Raw genomic sequence first — 19,820 nt, 5'->3', positions numbered from 1 at the left:
CTGCATACAATATGTGGGTAAGTATTTTAAAATACTTTATTGTGCATCTTGATTTATCGTCACGAGGTCGTTGAGACATTGTCTTCATCTGTAGTTTGTTAAAGGTGAGCCTGCTCCTAACATAAAAGAAAGCTGCTGGAAAATTGACTAGTAATAGTTATCTACAGTGATACTTCGGGCAGTTTTGATACTTTGTTTGTGTTGATAAAAGATGAACTGACCATCATCTCACGTGACCAAACGTCGTAATCAGCTTCGTAGACTATTAAAAGGCTTTTGACAAAGATGAAAGGTGTGGAAAAGAGGTGAAGAATAAGTATTTCCAAAGCACCCACTTTTGCTGAGGAGTACTGTTCAGTTCCAGGAGAAGGGTTGCGGAAGATGAGGAGAGAAGAAAGATAACCTTTCAGAGCAGTTTTAAGTTCAAAGGTGACATTTATTTCAGTGATTTGAGTGGTTCATTTGGCGGAAGAGGAATCATGTCCTGTATTCAAGACAGGAAGTAGAACATTATTTTAAAAATTCCAGTAGAAAGGTGACTAATTTGAGAAGGACATGGGACGATACGGTTGGCAAAAAACTCATATGTCACCGGATCTCATCGCCACCCATTACACACTCTTTCATCTCCTCCCTCCCCACAACCCCCGACTGAGTCACACATCATCAGCAGATGGTTCTATGCTTTAGCTGTTTGTATGTTCATGAGTCCATGTATTTGGATGTCTGGCTGTCTGTCTGTGTGTAATTGTTAGCTCGCCTTTCTCCTTGTGCCTCTCGTATTAATTATTCCATACATGTTTATTTACATTGATGTTGAAGTATTATATATGTTTATGGGTCATTTCTATTTCTCACAGTATTTGGCATGAAGATCATTTTTATCGAAATAAATATGAACAGACGTTTGATCATGTTTGTCGAAATTTTTATATCTCCGTCATTTAAAATCTTTGCCACAAACTAGGTCCACGGATGGTCTGTCTTTGTCCGGTCCAGAAATGCAATAACACTTTATGGAACACTTGTTGGCACCATGAGAACACCAAACTCAGATAATTGAAAAGTTTTTTATTCTCTTCTTTGTTGCACAAAATTACTCCCTGAGACAGTGGACTTGTCATACCTGCAAAACACGCTCACTTTTGTGTAAACATGCAAATATAATATTTAAATTTTCGGAAAAAAATTACATTGCTTGTACATGAAATTCCACTAAAATATTCATCAAAGCTAATAGAAAAGGAATTACTAATAACAGGTAATAATTAGAGAATAATAATTAGCAAGGCAAAAGACCGTCATGGCGAAGCGTCGCTTACCTCTGGGAGGTGAGGGGTTAAACAGGGTTCAAGCCGCACGCGTAGTGCACTGACAACGCTGGGGGTGTAGCTGACGGTGAAGACGGACTTGAGGATGCACTGGAACTCCTCCAGGCGGCTGTGGTACTGAGTGGCGGCGTCGCGGAAGTTGATACGTGTCACTCCGGTGTTGGCGTCGATCTGCTTGACGATGGCCAGCTGCAGCAAGGAGGACACAGGTCAACAGGAGTTCTCAAAGTTGAGAAAAAAATATTTTGATGGTTAGAAAAACAGCACAAATATTGTTTGGCATGTTGTTATTATCTCGTCTTTCTCCTCCATTTACACTTTAAATAATAATAAATCTTCTGTATACAATTTCTTTTCTCGTACTTACAGCAGCGGCATGAAGTTCATCGTGGTTGCGGACCAGAGCATCCCAGGTGGCATCAGCTGCCTCCACGATATAGCACTCTCTGTCACTGATCAGCAGGACAACGTTCTGGAACATTCCATCCTTCTGGTCACGATAGGCTGAATGCTCATGATGTCACAAGTAACACAAACCACTATTTACTTTCCTTTCATGTCTATAAAAAATTTCTGTTGTAATGAATCAATTCAAATTATACTTATGTTTTCTTTTTTTTTTAAAGCCAAAATTTTCAAAAAGTATGTTGGCAATAATCTGCAGAAATGATATAAAAACAAGTGTACTTTGAAACAAATAAAGCAAACTTTGATAAAAAGGCAAATCAGTGTTTTGGGCATCCAATGTAATGTAGCTTTCAGCAGAGATTTTTTTTACACGTTTTTATTTTATTCATTATATATGCATGTCTGTCTGTCCAGTGGGAATTTGCAATAGATTTGTCACCCAGTCTGGCAGCCCATAATTAGTGGAATAAATATTTTTTTAAATTTAATTTTGTATAAGAACTTATAGGACAAATTAGTGGAAATAGTTAAGTGCTGCTCTAGGACTAGTACAATATACTTATCTCCCTTAATTTGGCCTAAAATAAAGTCAGAAGATAACAAAATTCCAAAAGACTAGCACGTTTTTTTAAATTAAGTAAAAACAATTTTTTAACACACCTTTATTTAAATTGTGCTAAAAAAAAAGTTAAATAATTTTCATCTTAGGTCTCAAGAATTTTCTGAAATACATACAACTTAAAATATAAAAGTGTGAGGTTGTTGAAAAAGGAAGAAAAATTATTATTTACTAATTTGAAAATTTTCACGTAATTTCGAGGAAATAAAATGAAATGACAGAAATCAAAATCGATGAAAGAAGTTAATGAAATACGGAAATGTGAAAACGGTGCAGAAAAAGATCTCAAACGGATGTAAACTAACGACTTTGGAAGAATATTAGGACAAAAAGTGTTTACATACCGCACTGTCATCATACTCCACGCGGAACCCATCGACTCTGTCCAAGACCAAGCGACCAGGAGTAAACAACTGGCCCTGTGGAGAAAAAAAATACTTTCTGCATATTTGATAGCTCACTAAATTCTACACATTGAATGAATGGCACATCAATGTGATTTTTAAAATATTCTCTTTTGTTACAAAGGTTTGATATGCCTGTGATTATATTTACGCTATTTTAGACTTTTTTTTAAAAGACAGAGGTGATACACCCGCACGTGCTTTCAGTGCACTCGGGTGTTTTTAAGCAAACGGAAGTATAAAAGTTAAAGCAGTCCAATGGCACAACGACTAGCGCCATTACCGATACAGTGAGGATTCTCTGTCCCGGGTTCAGATCTCGTCTCGGGCATGCTGTTCTTTCTCTGCACGTGACATCTGTTTACTACGCTGGCTTCTTAGCCATGATATAGCCTTAGTTTCTGGCTCGTCGTAAAACACTATTACTGGCCACACACACACCACCCGACAAAATTCTACGGTCTCTGGCAGTTACAAACACATCTGACTGACTCAAGACAGTTACAACTCTTATCTCTAAATTCTTCAGGTCCACAACGATCGCTACCTGTAATGAGCATACTCACCATGGCAACAGCCACCAGAGAGAGAGCAAGGAGCTTCAGCATTGTGGTGTGTGGAAGGTTGGGTAGCACGGAGACGCTCGGGAGGTCTGTAGTGCCGTGTCCTGTCCCCGCTGTTATTTATGTACGTCTGGAAACGTGCTTTGGACACGCCCAGAAACGATAAAGTATCATGCATAAAGTTATTTTTAGAGCTCAAGATGAGCCTGTACATACTACAGTACCATGTGAGTAACCGTCTGGACATATTGCAAAATGTTGAACTTTGAACCCTTGGGTTTTCTTTTATGGATTACGATAAGGATGTAAACATGTTTTGCGTGTCCTTGTGCGGTTTGTCTTTCCGTCATTTATAAAAAAAGAAATCTCCCAGATTATAAGAATGATGAATTTATTGCAGGTCTTTTTGAAACACAGTGATCGAATTGGGTTCCATCTGCCCAAAGAGTTCTATATGAAAAATTGAGTCATGGAGATGGCACAAAAGATGTGATGCACAAAATCGCAATCCCATCTTCTCAAGTGGTCTGAAGCAGAAAGACAAAAATATTTTTTTATTAATACATATGTGATACATGAGTTGTACTAGATGACATTCAACAGCGACTTCATTTACATGCAACGCTGCAGGATTGTCGAGTGGTTGCACCATTGGCTTCCAAACCCAGAGACACCAAGGTTCGATACCCGTATGGTAGAAGCGAGCTTTCCTGTAGTAGAGTCAACTGTGGCGAATGGGTACATGACTTCATAGAGACTTGTGGCAGGTAAAGTGGAAGTTTTCTCCCTTGTGAGATGGTCTTCGCATATATTTTTTTAAATATTTTTTTTTTGCTGATTTGTTTTGAGTGCAATGTGTGTTCTGTATGTTTTGAGCATATTTGTGTGTGTGTTTTTTTTAAAAACAATTTTCTGTACAGCTCATTTGGCGTACTTTACAGTGGTAAAAGCGCCATACAAATCTACACAGTAGAGAGAGAGGAGAGAATAAGAGTTGCTATGTTGGAGACTGAATAAAGCTGAATACTTCTCGTTCTCTTCAGACAATTTTCACCCTGTACATATTTGCACGTGTAACAGTGTGTGTGTGTGTGTCTTGCTGAAAGCGTCTCTGTGTGACTGTGTCGACATGTCATGAGTTCATGCTGCACATAAGTAAATTCATTTGCACGTGAGACATTACAGTCTCTTAATCGTTTGCTCTGTATTGGTACAGAGTGTCTGTACAAGGCTGTCATTCACCTTTGTACTTATAACGGTTACATTGTTTTGCCAATTTATAATTTAGTATCATTTACTCAAGGCAGCTGTCACCATGACAGAGATTTGGATGTCGCGGACTCGTATCTCGGATCCGACACACATCTTTCGGGATGTGACACCTGGTTACAGGTCTAACCTTTCAAACCGTGGCTTTCTCCGGGTACTCCAGCTTCCTCCACCCTGCTTGCTTGCTTGCTTGCTTGTGTGTGTGTGTGGTTTATGATTGTAATAACGGAAAACGAATTAAAAAATAGCATTTGATTACTGGTGATCGTGGCTTGTGACTCTGTGACTTTGCAAAGTTCCTTGAGTCCGCCATGGTTGAAGACGTATGGTCGCTTCTTTATATTACTAATAAACATATATGTTGGACATTCTGTCTTCCTGCTGTTGTGCTTTGCTCCAGGCCTTGAGACAAGTGCTTTTGTTGCTCTGATGAGAGGTTGACAGAGAAGTTCACACTATATTGGATATATTGCTTTGTTTGTGAAAGTGACTTTGTTGCCTTGTGTGTACTTGGTGTTTTTTCTGATGTTAAATACTGTATTTTTATTTTTTGGTATATTTGTGCATTATATAACGAAAAACAAACATGATTAATGATAGTACTTTAATATACTAAAATTAGTGTAGTCTTCAAAGGTCCAAATTTTGCCAGACCTAATCTCTCTGGAAAAAAAAAACCAACAACAAAAACCGTAACATTCAAGCTAGATGGAAATGGAAGCTGATGAAAGCATATCTACATGGTAAGCTAACAGCTGACAGCTATAAATAGTAACAGTCAGAGATAGTGTAGACTTCTGTACACATTCGTACTGTTAGTGGCTTATCTGTAGTTGTAGTGAAACCCTTAGAAGATAGATTTCAGCCAAAGCAAGTTGATGTACACAGCAGCAATAATTTTTGTGACAGTAAAATCCTCATGAAAGACATTTTAACCAAAGAAAGATGTATGGACCGTCTATTTTTTCGAAGATAAAGTTTTGTCTGTCTTAAGTGTCAGTACATCACAGTGAATGCATGTCAACAATTTTTCAACCTTTTACTTCAGCTACTTCCTCGACTTATTTGCAATACTCTTCGGTTGATTGAAAGTTCACGCGAACCTATAAGCAGGGGTTTAGGAGAATTTCTTTTATTTAGGGGTTCTGTCCTTTAATGGCAATACAAGACAGTGAAAGTTTGACTACAACTCTTGCAATTGTCATCAATGATTACTGCTACGCTTGGGTCTGACGTTAGGTCACGTGACAACGTTGCAGACGCCACGTACTCACCAGGCAGTGAACGGCACGACGTAGATAGGCATAAACTTGCACTGAAGCTCCTCAAGTCTGCTGTGGTACGTGCTGACGGACTCGGCGAGAGTTATCTTATGTAAGCCAGTCTTAGCCTCGATTTTCTTCACGATCGCTTGCTGGAAATGAAGACATGTATGAGCCTTCGAGCGTACATAACAAGAAATAATACATAACAACAAATAATACATAGCAACAAATACTTCTAGTAGGCAAACAGTGATCAAATGAAGAGAAACAGTTTAATTTGTGCTTCTCGTCTATAAACTCCAAGGTATTTTTAAACTGTTGATTTTTTCCAAACCATTAGTCATACTTGTTATAAGCTTTTAGATCTTAGAATAAATCAGTCAGGTGTTCTTATCAACCAGACAGAAAAATATGTGTGTGTATATATATATATGTTAATATTATTGTGTACAAACGTGACGTCATGATTTTGACCTCTTTCCGCGCCTGGTGATGGTTTGAAGGCATGTATCTCGAGAACGGAAGTGTTAGTCAAAATTCTGAGAAACAGCTTTTTGTACTGAGCTGTAGTCAGTCAATAAAAAGTGTGCGGTCTAATTTCTATATGTAAAATAGTAAAATACGATATTCATCAACCAATGGAAAGAGCAGTGGGTCAAGAACCAAAAGAAAGATGTAAGAAAAGAAGAAAAAAAAAGAAAAGAAAGTAGCTAAGAACACTTCAAGAAAAGTAAATTTACAGCTTTATACAATCTTGTATGCAAACTTAGAGATTTCTTGAATATTCGGAATGTTTACTCGGTCCCCTGACTAACATACTTACACCGACAGGGTAAAGTTCTTGTGCGTTTCTGAACAGATTATCCCATGTTGCATCCGGGGCCTCCACGATAAAGCATTCCATTTCGCTCATGATTATAACAATGTTCTGAAAACATCAAATCAATTAAAATCAAATATATGTAGACACCAAATCCTTGCTGAAATAATGGTTAGTTATTACGAAAAAACAACAACATTAACAACAACAAAATAGTAAAGTTCATAAAACGTGACACGACTTCTACATCCCAGCCAAGAAGTTTTTCAGTTGCCAAGCATCTTTCTTCAGTAATTTAGGGTACAAATGTAGGGATGGAGATGTAGGGTATGCATGCACTGAAATCGGTGAGGCTATAGAATAGATGCACTGACAAATAAAAGCGTAGAAATGTAGGGTTTATCTGCACTGAAAGAGGTAAGGTACACATGCACTGAAAGAAGTAAGGTACACATGCACTGAAAGAGGTAAGGGAGAAATGTAGAGCATACATGCACTAAAATACTGAAAGATGCAGAAATGTAAGGTACACATGCACTGAAAGGCGTATATACTTACGGCGCCATCATCATACTCAAAGTGATACTCCCCTATGTACGTATGCGGGAAACCACCTAGGTCAGAGATATGTATCTGGCCCTGAAAGACAAGTCGGACATGCCACCTAAAAATAATAACACCTGGCTTACATTTTAAAAAATTATTCCCTGACTTTTCCACATCGCTCTTACACTCTTCTCTGTCGCTCTATGATAGTCTTCTCTCTTTTTCTTCCATCTCTCTTTTTCTCTCTCCACCCTGTCTTTTTACCTTTATGCCTTCATTCCCTCTTTCTACAAAAAAGTAATAATAATAATAATAATAATAATCGTTATCGTCGTCGTCGTCGTCGTCGTCGTCATGTTTCTTTCTCATTCTCAGTCTGTTTTTCACTGTCACTCACCATGGCCACAGCCAGAAGACAAGCAAGGAGAAGTTTCCACATTCTGCTGTGTAAAGCTGCAGTCACCGATGTTGAACTTCTTCCTCACCTCCCCCAGTACTTTAAATACTGAACTACTGGCCTTACTAGCACTCCCATCAACTGGCAACCCTGTACACCTTATCACTCGATGTGCAGACAAAAAACAAAATGTCTTTAGTAATGTTTTCACTATCAGTTGGTTCAGTTCAAAAAGAAGGAGAAAGAAAACGATTTCTAAAGGATACGCTGAAAGAACGAAGAACTCTTAAAATAGAAAAGCTGGGAATTTAATTTAGTCTAAATTATAATATTACGACAGTTATATGTTGGACTTCAGGTCTCCTGTATTTCGTAGGTTATGAACTCAATAGTTTGCGAACATTTGTTAGGCTGCGTGAACGTTCTTATCACGTAATCTGTATTTCAACATATTTCATACTAGCAAGCACATACTCGCGCACACACACACACACACAAAGATGGAAATAAAGATTAGTTGTGTGGCTAGCCGATCACCGTTAGAGTTCCAGAGTAGTGTGGACGTTTATCAGTGTATGATTAATCTTTGAAGAGTCTACCAACCATTTTCGCGGCGAAAGTTCAGTCGAGCAAATCATAACTACTACCTGCCATGAATTGTTTTATATTTTCCACCAGACCAAGAGAAAACTTAATACTGTTCTGAAAATTTTACTTTTGTTTGCATTGCTTCGTGCCGATGACCTTCGTTCGCTGCGCATCATTTCCCCTTCTCCCGACTTTACCATGGACATGAACAAAGCCACGAAAGACAGCATAGCGCTACAAGTCAAAGGGAGACAAGTCATGAGTTCAATGTGCGCTGGAGGTTGCGGCCCTTCTTATCACGGCTAGCTACAGTTTTGTCGTCGTCCTTTTTAGTGTGAAGCAAAAAACCGTAACTCTTGCAGAAGTTTCTGACATCTTTCAAAAGTAATATAGAGAACACTCTTAAAGAGTTAATACTGTAGAGACTTCCTTCACTTTATTTGTACAGAAGCTCTCGGGTGGTTTCTGTCAATCTTGAGACGATGGAGACCAGACTGACAAGAGCAATGTCAAAGTTAACACCATCGGACACACCGAAGCGAAGATCGACATGAAATAAATAGAATACAGCTCGAGGAGGTGAACAGCTCTCAGTACCTGCATGTCACGCCTTCATTGAAGATTTCACATCAGGATCGCAACGACAGCAGCAATGACACCACCACGTGCAGCTGTAGTTCCCATCATGCAGTACGATTGGGAGACGTGGACTTTGGTTACTAAAAATCGAATGGAGGCATTTGAGACTGTGAAAACTGCTCCCAATCTCTGACACGGAACGCACAAGACTGACAATTTTGTACTGACTGCGGAACACCACACACGTGGGACTTCTCCCCGACGACCGGTACCATGAACAGCTCACGTGATGATTATCTAGTAATGGTAATTAGCTAGTACCAGTCAAGGGATGGATAATGAGGGCTAAAATATCTGCTCAGTGGGCTTAGTATATTCTAAAACAGCAACGCACTGGGTATACTGTGCATATTGTCTCATCATATCGCACTGCAAATCCTACTTTTATATTTGTCCACACTTTTTGCATGGTTCAGGTGGAGAATGAGCTTGGGTTGTCCATTTTTACACACTCTGTTGCGTGTTCCTGTCTCGCTGTCGTTTTATTTTCATAAAAGCAGATTACAAAAGACAACACTTCCTGTTTATCTAATACCTTTCTTTAATGAAATACTTTCTACTGAATTCTAGACAACTGATGTAGTGCACCTGAAAAACGCTATGCATTTCGCATAATTTGCACCTGGCTGTTTAGTAATTTATTTACAAACCATTTTAATCATTTTCCGTTGTGTTTGCAGGTGCACACGTATGCACTTGTTCAGTTTGGAAAGTAAAGAAAGGGATAGGGGAAGGGAGGAACAAGGTGTGCACTGTGCCCTGTGTTTGCTTACAGACCGTCTCAGCGTTCTGAACGAGCATACTTATAATTCGGGCACGAAGCTACATCATATAAAACTCCGGGATTCAGGTCGCCTCGGCTTTTAGACTTTCTCAGGAGAAACGAGGTCAACAAACGCACGCGTTGGGGGCAGAGGGCAAAGTCCCTTGACGGCTGACAAGGGAGAGAATGCATTGTACTCGGAAACACAAGGGGAGATAATTTGAAGGAATTAAAATACTCACGGACCGACAAGATTGCAATTAGACACAGAGGGTACAGGAGGTTCATTGTAAAGCACCATCTGTGTTTCATTAAAATATTTTTAGTTTGAAAGCTTCCAATCATAGCATTAAATTAAACACATCCATGCCATCCTCTCCCCCATCTCCCTGTTCTCAGTGGTTTGTGCATACGTGTGTGTCCACTTTCTTGATATGCGTTACGTGTTCACCAGGTTGGCCATTGGGGATTTTTGGTTTTGTTTTCTAAGTACACCAATATATACCTGCATCTAACAATCTGGACTTTTATCGTGACTATCTTTCTTTGCCAATAAAGGTGACAAGTCGGTCTCTAGTAGACAGTGTCCTCGAAGCCACAAAGTTACATTTGCATGATAATCTTTCCTTGAATGATTTGTCACGTCTACCTGGTGAAACCATTTCGGGAAACCGTTTCATGCTCACTTCATGCTTGTCAAACGGCATGTCACGTGTCTACCTGTGTGTACTGGTGACGCTGCAACGGCGATTGTTTGACTTTAACTTGCGTGGCAGATAGAACTTTCTCGCAAAACAAAACTCTACTCATATATTTCTTTATTCTTGTAGTGGGCAACTAAGAAATTGTCACATAAATCTTTGCAGTCTAGATAACAAAGTGTGTTTTGCTGTCAAAAGTACCAGGTTTCTTTCGCAAATTTACAAGCAGTGTTTTGCAAGATTGTCAGGTTTCTTTATTTATGTACACTATTTCGTTTCTTTCGCAGTGAGAACATTTAGGTATTACTTTTGGATCACTACCGTGTTTTCTTCCAAACGAAACTTGCATCTCTTGGCTGGAGGACAGGTGACTGATAAAGATACTGTATTATCTACAGAAAGCCCTCGATAACCGCCAGCCCCAGTCACATCTAGAGAAATCTACGAATACCTACGTTGTTATCGTTTTGCCGCCAGACTTCCTGACATTGTCACGTCGCATTCAAGTTTTAATGTCTCCCGGTTTTGTTTTTTTTGTTTTGTTGTCTTTCTTCGGGTGATACACTTATTCTAAAAAGCTTCCCATACTCTTCCTAATGGTTGAAACTTCTACATCTGAACTGATTTCGATGTAAGTATTTTTTTATAATTTTGTTGGCACATTACCTAGGAAAGCAAATAAAAGCAAACTCTCCCAAGCAATACCTTGCACTCTGCTTACCTGCGACCTAAATAGAGCCACACGCCCGCCTGGGCTTGGGTGACCGCATTAATGCCCAAACACACCTGAGAGAAAGCCGGCGACAGGTTGGCACACCTGCCTAGTGTTCACTAGTTGTCACGGCGCCCTCGCCAGGTAACACCCAAAGTGGAAGAGCGACAGACGCGAGAAGGGGGGAGGGTTGGTGGCTTCGGGGTGGGGTCTGTTAAAAGAAGAGGAGAAGGCGGCTGCGTGGTTCACATCAAGTAGGTGACGTCAGGACGGTGCACCAGCTACACCAGGCAGACACCAGAGCACCATGGCGGAACTGTACGCTGCAGATCTTGTTGTCATCATTGTTTACTTCGCCTTGTGTCTTTTTGTCGGACTGTGGGTAAGTACCTTGTCAAGTGCTGTCGAGTGCTGTCAAGTGCTTGCAAGGACTTATAGGCATTCTGTTTCACATTTGTTTTCGGCTCGAGTGAACTCTACACATTTTTTTCTTTCTTCTCTTCCTTGCTTCTGACCCCAACCCCCATCTCACCGAAATGCATTATCCTTCTTAAACCTTCCTTTCGTTTCGTTAAATTATAAGTAGCTTTCTCACATGTGTCTGAGGAATTCGTAAAATATTCCAAAACGACTTCAGTGATAAAAACGTTTTACTTTCCGGCAAGAACCGTAACACTTACACCCACTTAGGAAATAGTTTGAAAAAAGCACGGGGTGTGGAAAATTCTCCTCGGATGTTTCGAGACAATCACCGTAGCCTTGAACTAAATTGCTCAATGCAACTTCATGTACTCAGCTCGTAAACATCCGGATAAGGAAATAATGCAAACATTCACTTCACAGTCAGGCAGCCATAAACGACGTCAGGGACGCGAAAAAAAAAAATAAATAATATGCCGCCATGACAGACACGTGACTCACACAAATTGTTGTAGGCCCTTTTCGTGCAACCATACCTGTACCATGGTGAAAACACGAAAATTATAAACCTTTCTGTACACTTGTATAGCCGTAGCTGTAAACTGAACAATACTTGTGTCGCGCTTTGACAAGGTACATGTGTAGGTATACAATACCTGTGCTGAGGTCTAAGTACGAAAAGTACAGACCGGATGTACAATTGTCTCCTCTTCTTACAATAAATGTACTTTTACTGTACTCTCTTCATGTGCTTCTGTTTCGCATAAAAGGCCACATCCAATCTCAGAGCTCGGAGCAAAGGTTCTTGAGGTGTTGTCATGATTGTACTTTTGTGACGTCACGGAAAAATGGCGTTTTTGACCCTTGTTCCTAGGCTCGGGTGAAAATTCCTTTGTTTAAACCGTTGTTAAACCGTTGCGAGATGACCAGAATCATTCTCTAAGATTTTCAAAATTAATTAACGATGAAGTAAGTCCACAGTTGTTTGAATATAGGTTTTGGAGGGGTAGCCGTTTAATACACGTGGGATTACAGTAGGATGTGCTTACATCTGTCATGTACAGTCGCAGGAGTGTTCTCCCCTTGTTATCAAATCAAAGCTTTTGCACTCAGTCTTAAGTGACAATGTTTACAAGATAAGGCTCCGGTGGGTCAGGGACAGCTGATTATAGGATAGAATCAGCAAAACAACTTTATACCCCATGGTTGAAAACAATCATTTGACTGAAACAGTTACATCAGTGGAGATGTATGTATGCATTTGTGATTGCAGTCATCATGCAGGGCGAACACTGGAAGTGTCCGAGGTTACTTCATGGCTGGGAGAAACATGCACTGGGCACCGGTAAACTCCTTTCTTCATTTTTCATTTGAAAAGTTTTTTTTTTCAAAGTGAAGAAGTAGAGCAGATTACATAGTTTGTAGATGTGAGTGCAGCTCACTGCTTATAGTTTACTATGTGGTAATCCTCAGTTACTGTTGTATAGGTATTTTCTCTTCCCTGCTAAATAGCATTCCTATCTGCTTGGTGTAGATATGAAAATGGTTCATAGTCCTAGACGAACCTTACACTTGTTTACAAACGATGTATTTCACAAACAGAACACAACTATTTGAGGTTACCCATCTGCTAATGAAGCAAACCCACGGAATTAACAATGATGCTTTACACTGTAGTTGGACTTTGAATATGGACACCTTGTATAAAGAAAATAATATGCATGACAGGGATGACCGAATTATTATTACACTTTTCCCCTCATGGTAAATAACAGGTGGGAGCATCTATTTTTGCAACCAACATAGGCAGTCAATTTTTCATCGGCATGGCCGGCCAGGCGGCTGCATCTGGGCTGGCAGTTGTCATCTATGAGTGGCATGTGAGTGAATATTTTATTTCAGTTTCATTCCTTCCTTATTTTTTTTCTTTCTTTCTTTTTTTCTTTCTTTATTATTATTATTATTATTTATTTCATTTGTTTATTCTTTCTTTGTTTTGTTTTATGCTTTTTTCATTTTTTTCAAGCCTTCTCTGACTCTTCATTTATTTATTAATTTTTCTTTCATTCATTGTTTCTTTCTCTATTTCTGTCCGTCGTTTTCCTTCATTTATTCATTCGTTTCTTCATATCTACCTTATTTTTTTTTTGTTCATTCATTCTTTATTTCTTGCTTTTTTACTTCTTTCTTTCTTTACCTTTTTTTTTTTTTTTTGTTGTTCTTTCTCTTTCGTTCACTTATTTATTCATGCATTCTATCACTCATTGTTTTTTTTCATTCTTTCCTTCTCTTCGTTTCTTTTTTTTCATTTTTTAAACCTTTTTTTGTTGTTATATTTATTCATTATTTTATGTTCTTTAATTCTTTCCTTCTTTCTTGCTTGCTATCTCGTTCGTTCATCCGTTCTTTCATTTTTGTAGATTTTTTTTACAGTGAAGGTTTCGACAAAAAATGTTTTAAATATTCTTCATTTGTGTACTAAACAAATATGCATGCATGTATCGATGACAATTGATTAGAATGATTTGCACAAATTTTTAATCTATAAACATTTCCTTAACTACTATTACTATTAATAATAAACGTTCTGTTATTCTGTCTGTCCAGGCAGTTTTTATTCTGGTCTTACTGGGGTGGTTCTTCGTTCCTGTGTATGTAGCATCTGGGGTAAGGAATGAAATTCTTACTATAACATATGGCGAATTCGTTCGCCTCTTAGCCCTGTAATAATAGTTACACTTTCCATAGTTTTTGTAATCATTATACAACCAATTTATTCGCGTTTAAATACTGTTTATTATTGACTATTTTCAAAGAGTAAGTTTCGAGTTGGAACTTTTTTTTCTTTTTCTTTTTTTTTAACTGTACAAGACTGCGTTATAATATTTATCAATTCATTGTCGAGTTTCTTTTCAGGCATACACGATGCCACAGTACCTTCGGAAAAGGTACGGAGGGAGGCGACTACAGGTGTACCTATCCTTGTCTGGCAATTTTTCTTCTCGTTGTTCAAACAATTTCGGTATGTTTATGTAGATTAATACAAATATAATTAGAATCTTTACAGCCTTGCGTTGGACAGTTAGACAAACTGAGTAATTAATGAATGCATACATGGTAAGTTTTCAAACCAGCATCTTTCTTGTCCTCTATAAAAAATACTTGTGAGTTGTGTAATTGTTGGATATTCTCTTTTAAAGTAATTCCATTCTCGTTAATTATTCCATTTATTTGGCTATCTCCATGGTCTTCATCAGTCCAGCATGTATGCGGGAGCAGTGTTCATTCAGCAGTCACTAGGCTGGGACATGTACCTGTCTATTGTGAGCGTCACCTTGATCACAGCTGTCTACACAATCATTGGTGAGTGACAGCATCGAAAGAAATAAATAAAAGAGATTTAAAGGATTAGTGGGACGACACTTTTGCTGCAAAATACGCACGTATTATTTTTCAAAATCTGAGTGACTACTCTCATTCTTCTTGTCTTCAAGATACACGCGAACACACATATCATACACAGCTTTGTCCCATGATTAGAAATTATTTTGACCCCTTTGCCTTTTAAAGAATCTGTTGTTGCTGTTGCTTATGCTTTCTTGTACTGTTGCTTTTTTCTTCTACTTCTTTACGAAGAGGCATGAAAGAGACAAAATCACTTGGAGCAGGTACTGAAACCTTAGTGAGGACTATTGGAGGCATGTGTATAGGCAACTAAATAAAAGACAGCAGGTGAATCAACATAAGTACTAAAAGGCGTTTTGTATTGGCTGTGTATGTCAGTCTGGGGTCACCTGTGGGTTACACTCCATTTGCAGGTGGACTATCCGCCGTGATATGGACAGACGCCCTGCAGACTGTTATTTTGATATTCGGGTCAGGATGGCTGTTTATTGTAGGTAAGTATTGAATGGTGTGTGCGTGAGTGTTGTGCAGTGCTCTGCATAGGTATTCAGGAGTGCAAACAGACACACAGATATAAGTTAGTGAGAAAACATGCGCACAGAAAGCCTACGTCATCATTAAGAAAGCATCATTCTAAATTGCGTCATCATTGAGAAAGCATCATTCCAAATTGCGTCATCATTGAGAAAGCATCATTCCAAATTGCGTCATCGCTATAAAGCATCACCAGAGCTTTATTCCACACCAAGGCAAGCAAATGCTGTCCTGCTATTAATAGCACACTTATCCCTACAAAGCTGACAAGTTTGTTTTGAATATGCAAAAATATTAGTCTTCTAACCTTTACATGACAAATAAATGTCTGGGCACTCAGCCATGTTGCATCTGGGCGGCCTGACGACTCTGTTCGAGAAGTTCCTGTTGTCTGCTCCAAACGTCACGACCTGCGGCAATCTGACCGGCCAGGGTCTCCCGCGAGGAGACTCCCTGCACATCTTTCGGAGTGCAATCACGGGTGACATCCCTTGGCCTGGAATCATCTTTGGATTAACTCCCATGGCGATTCTGGCCTGGTGCACGGACCAGGTGGGAAGAAATTAAGTCATCCTAAATGATTATTTGAGCCTCACTCTTACCATTCATTACTCCTCATTATAACCGGATAAAAAATTTTATTGATTATAAATATTAGCAAATAGAAAAAGTGCAATATGCCAAAACTGCGATTATAATAACAAAAACGGCTGATTATATTTTGAAGAATAAGTCACATATTTTATCAAATTAAGATTCAGTTCCTACTGCTGAGTACTAGTGGGCATTGTGGGATGGAGCTGGGTGTCAAGGATGCACGAATTGTGTCCTTGTTGCAGGTGATGGTGCAGCGAGTGCTGTCTGCCAAGACCCACTCCCACGCCAAGGCGGGAGTTCTCTTCGCTGGCCTTCTCAAGATCCTGCCCATGTTCATCATCGTCATACCCGGCATGGTCGGCAGAGTTCTCTTCCCAAGTGTGTTATTACCTCCCCGCCCCAGTCTGACGCCTTTTATAATAATAATCGCAGTCGGCAAAAGCGATGTGAGGAAGAAAGTAAAACTTCATTATACACGGCAATTTATGTTATTATAAACGGATAAATATTAAAATCACTATCATTGTTATGTTCTTAAAAATAAAAAAGAAGAAAATAGGAAGGACGTTATTGACAAAAAAGTATAAAATTTTTAATCTCCTTTCAAAGCCATTTTTATGCATAATTTAGTTTTGTTGTCACAGCCTATGTTATCATACGTCTTGTAAGAGTTTAAAATGTTTCTTCTTTAGATGAAATAGGATGCGTGGATCCAGAAATCTGTAAAGCTGTGTGTGATAACCCTTACGGATGCTCAAACATTGCTTATCCCAAACTCGTCGTGGAGCTTTTGCCTCAAGGTAAAACGTTTCAAAAGATTCAGAAAAACACGGTATCACCACAGTGTAGTGCGGATATTTTGGAAAAAATGCCTTGAGCTGTAATTCTGATTACTTTAAACTTTTTACAACACATTCCATTTATGTTAATTAAGTGAAGATAGTGTTTAATCTTAATATATCACGAGAATATTCAGAAGTAGCCGGGGATAGGGCCTAGCTTGGGGCTGTCGCCTTTCTCAAAAAACAAACAAACAAAAACTGAGGAGGCAAGAATGTGAACGTCGTTGTCCCCCTTCCACAAAGCTGAGCATCTTCCAACGACACTGAAATTACATTTTGCTGTTCATCGACATTAGGGCAATAAGAACTATGCACTGGCAATCCAAATTCTCTATAATACATAATTAATAAATAAATAAATAATTTGGGGGGTCTTAATTGAAAATGTTCTTTTCGTACAGGTGTCCGCGGTCTCATGCTGGCAGTGATGCTAGCTGCACTCATGAGCACCCTGACGTCAGTGTTCAACGGAGCCAGCAGTATGTTCACCCTTGACCTCTGGATCCGATGTCGACCGAAAAGCAGCGAGAGAGAACTCATGATCGTAGGCAGGTGAGTGTGTAGCCCGTTCTTTAATTTCAAAAGAAAATGTAAACGTTCATTGAAACCAAAATAAAATCAAATCTATTTCTAATACTGATGAGATGGTGCCTTAGTTTTTTTTTTCACTTATCCCATTACTATCCCCAAAACTCTCTACCTGTGTTACTACATGCATTTGTGTCAAAACAAAACCAATGACATTTTTAAGACAACCTAATCTTTGGTTCTTTATCTCTTTCCATAATTAAGAATCTGGCAGCACGTCATTCACTTTTTAAAAATGAGTTGCATAAACATTTTCATAGACTTATTCTGTGGAGTTTGTTTATGTGGCAGGCTGTTCATAATGTTCCTAGTGGCTGTTTCCATCGCGTGGATACCTATCTTGATGGCCAACCAAGGGGGGCTCCTCTGGGACTACTTGCAGGCCATGCAAGCGTACCTCGCCCCACCCTGGGTGGTTGTGTTTATTCTTGGTATTGCATGGAAGAGAACCACAGAGAAGGTGAACAACACGTTTTTTTTATTTCCAATTAAAATATTTGTTTAGAATACCTATTTAGAATACAATTGTTTTAGAATACATTTATTTTAGAACACACCTTTTTCTTGGAAATAATGAAAACACAGAAGAAAAGATTGTAAAATATCTAGTGGTTATCATAATGCAAGTATTTACCTCTTAAACCAGTTAAACAAAATTAAAAATGGATGTGCAGTGCAGCATAAAGATATAATATATTGATATTCATTCAGGGTGCATTCTGGGGTTTGATGGCCGGGCTTGCTGTTGGCGGAACCCGACTGATCATGGATCTCTCTACCCCAAGCCTGCGTGTGGAGAAGAAGAGAAAAGACCCGCAGTTTTGTACAAAGTCCACTTCCTGCATTTTGCCATCATCCTCTCTGTCATTGTCTTCATCGTCTGTGCTGTCGTCAGCATTCTCACAGAGCCACTGCCAGAAGAGAAGGTGATAATAATTGTATTCATAAACATTGTTATAAAATATAGAGAACTTTCTAGGTATTGTTTAATTTTAAAATGTGTCTTGCTCTTTTTTTTCATTCCATTCTTTCATTCAGATAATGATTATAGCTGTGGCCTCGTGATGATTGTAGCAAACAACATGGCGTGGCATCAGATTCGCTATTAGTGTACTCAAAAATGTTGTGTCTTGTTTCATGCTCATCAAATCGTTTGTGTCCATGTCTTGCCAAAATGTTCTTGTCACTTGCTTTCGCCGTTATACTGTGACATGACGACGTCATCTTGCAGCTACGTCGCGTGACGTGGAGCACGCGCTACTCAGCGCCGCGTGAGGAAAGCGATGAAGAGGATTTTGACGACGAAACAGCCAGACAGCGGCCAGAAGACGAGGCCCAGTCTGCACCCAAGGCAAGTCTATATACGATAATAATTATTCACCCGCCCTACTCTAGACCAGCGACCCTGGCTATACAGAAGACATATTGAATGTACGATAAAAGAAAGATGTGTGTGAGAGAGAGAGAAAGAAAAAGATTTGTTCACAAACATCAATGCTACCTATATACTAAGTAAAGTGTGTAGGGATGGAGGTTTATGGGTCGTAAACATTGTAAGCAAAAAGCAGAGAAGTTGTGTGTGACTTTGCCATTGTATGTATAGCCGAGGGGCGTCTCCACCTGTATTCGCTCCGGTTCGATACCCAAGCTGAACTCTGTGTGTGTGTTCTGGGAGATGGGATGCTATAAAGCCAGGTAGAGAAGAGAGGAGAGAAACGGATGTCAGGCTGTGATGACTCTTTACTTCTTTCCGTCGCAACTGAAGTTTCTTCTTCCTTTATGTGTAGAGAGCAAGCTGACAGTCAAGGCTCGTCTGTACAACATCGTCTGCTGCTACGCCAGCTTCACGCCGCAGCACATGACCAAAGCCATGGAGGAGGAGGAAGCGTTGCGCTACCGGGGCAAGGGAGAGAAGCCGTGGATCCGCCGGGCGCTGGACGTGGCGGCCATCGTGATCATGGCGTGGACAGTCTTTCTCATTGGTTTCTTCGCTTGAGAGGAGTCGTTAGTGTTGCAGACGTTTCTTCCGTCGCTAGCTCCCCTGTCTTCTCCTCAAAATGGAAGTTGGTGACCGGAAACTCAACGTGTGTTTTGGGTGGGAAAGAGGGAACAATCCAGGACTATTTGCACATAGAACTGATATTAATGTGTTGCTTATACGTTGGTATACGTTAGAACTGATTTGCAGTTACTAAAATAAATTGTTGTATGTGATCCAGAATAAGTGATTTAATTTTTAATTAAGCGATAACATACTCAAGAAATTTAAGTTTCGAGAGAGAGACTGGCCGCGAGAGACTGTGTGCGTTGGTTTTCTTTGCTTTTTGTGGATAAAATATTAATTTTTTCTACTCCCGGGTATCAAATGAAAATCAAGTCTTTAAAAAAAATATATTATTTGACTATGCC

At 39.4% G+C, this 19,820-nt stretch overlaps 2 protein-coding genes and 1 pseudogene across 3 annotated transcripts; 1 reads left to right on the top strand and 2 right to left on the bottom strand.

Moving 5' to 3' along the window:
• Window positions 1-1,054: 1,054 nt before the first annotated feature.
• On the bottom strand, window positions 1,055-3,484 carry LOC112575997. Its single transcript, XM_025258187.1, has 5 exons — window positions 3,329-3,484; window positions 2,703-2,777; window positions 1,699-1,803; window positions 1,323-1,520; window positions 1,055-1,126 (listed from the first exon to the last, which is right to left on the bottom strand). The coding sequence occupies exons 1-5, from the start codon at window positions 3,368-3,370 to the stop codon at window positions 1,121-1,123; spliced, it is 426 nt and encodes a 141-aa protein (XP_025113972.1). The 5' UTR covers window positions 3,371-3,484; the 3' UTR covers window positions 1,055-1,120.
• A 215-nt stretch (window positions 3,485-3,699) lies between these two features.
• On the bottom strand, window positions 3,700-7,782 carry LOC112575998. 2 transcript variants are annotated; one of them, XM_025258189.1, is made up of 5 exons: window positions 7,623-7,782; window positions 7,238-7,318; window positions 6,683-6,787; window positions 5,869-6,008; window positions 3,700-3,852 (listed from the first exon to the last, which is right to left on the bottom strand). In XM_025258189.1, coding segments are annotated over exons 1-5 (369 nt in total). In that variant the 5' UTR covers window positions 7,665-7,782; the 3' UTR covers window positions 3,700-3,851. The 2 variants fall into 2 exon arrangements, with proteins under 2 accessions (XP_025113974.1, XP_025113973.1); XM_025258188.1 differs by lacking the exon at window positions 3,700-3,852 and adding an exon at window positions 5,182-5,257.
• Window positions 7,783-11,195: 3,413 nt separating this feature from the next.
• Window positions 11,196-19,813, top strand: LOC112575865 (annotated as a pseudogene).
• The last annotated feature ends 7 nt before the right edge of the window (window positions 19,814-19,820 follow it).

This window comes from Pomacea canaliculata, linkage group LG11 (genome assembly GCF_003073045.1).
Source record: "Pomacea canaliculata isolate SZHN2017 linkage group LG11, ASM307304v1, whole genome shotgun sequence".
Lineage (NCBI taxonomy): Eukaryota > Metazoa > Mollusca > Gastropoda > Architaenioglossa > Ampullariidae > Pomacea > Pomacea canaliculata.
The sequence above is the reverse complement of the archived record's forward strand: the minus strand, read 5'-3'. Positions and strand labels throughout refer to the sequence as shown.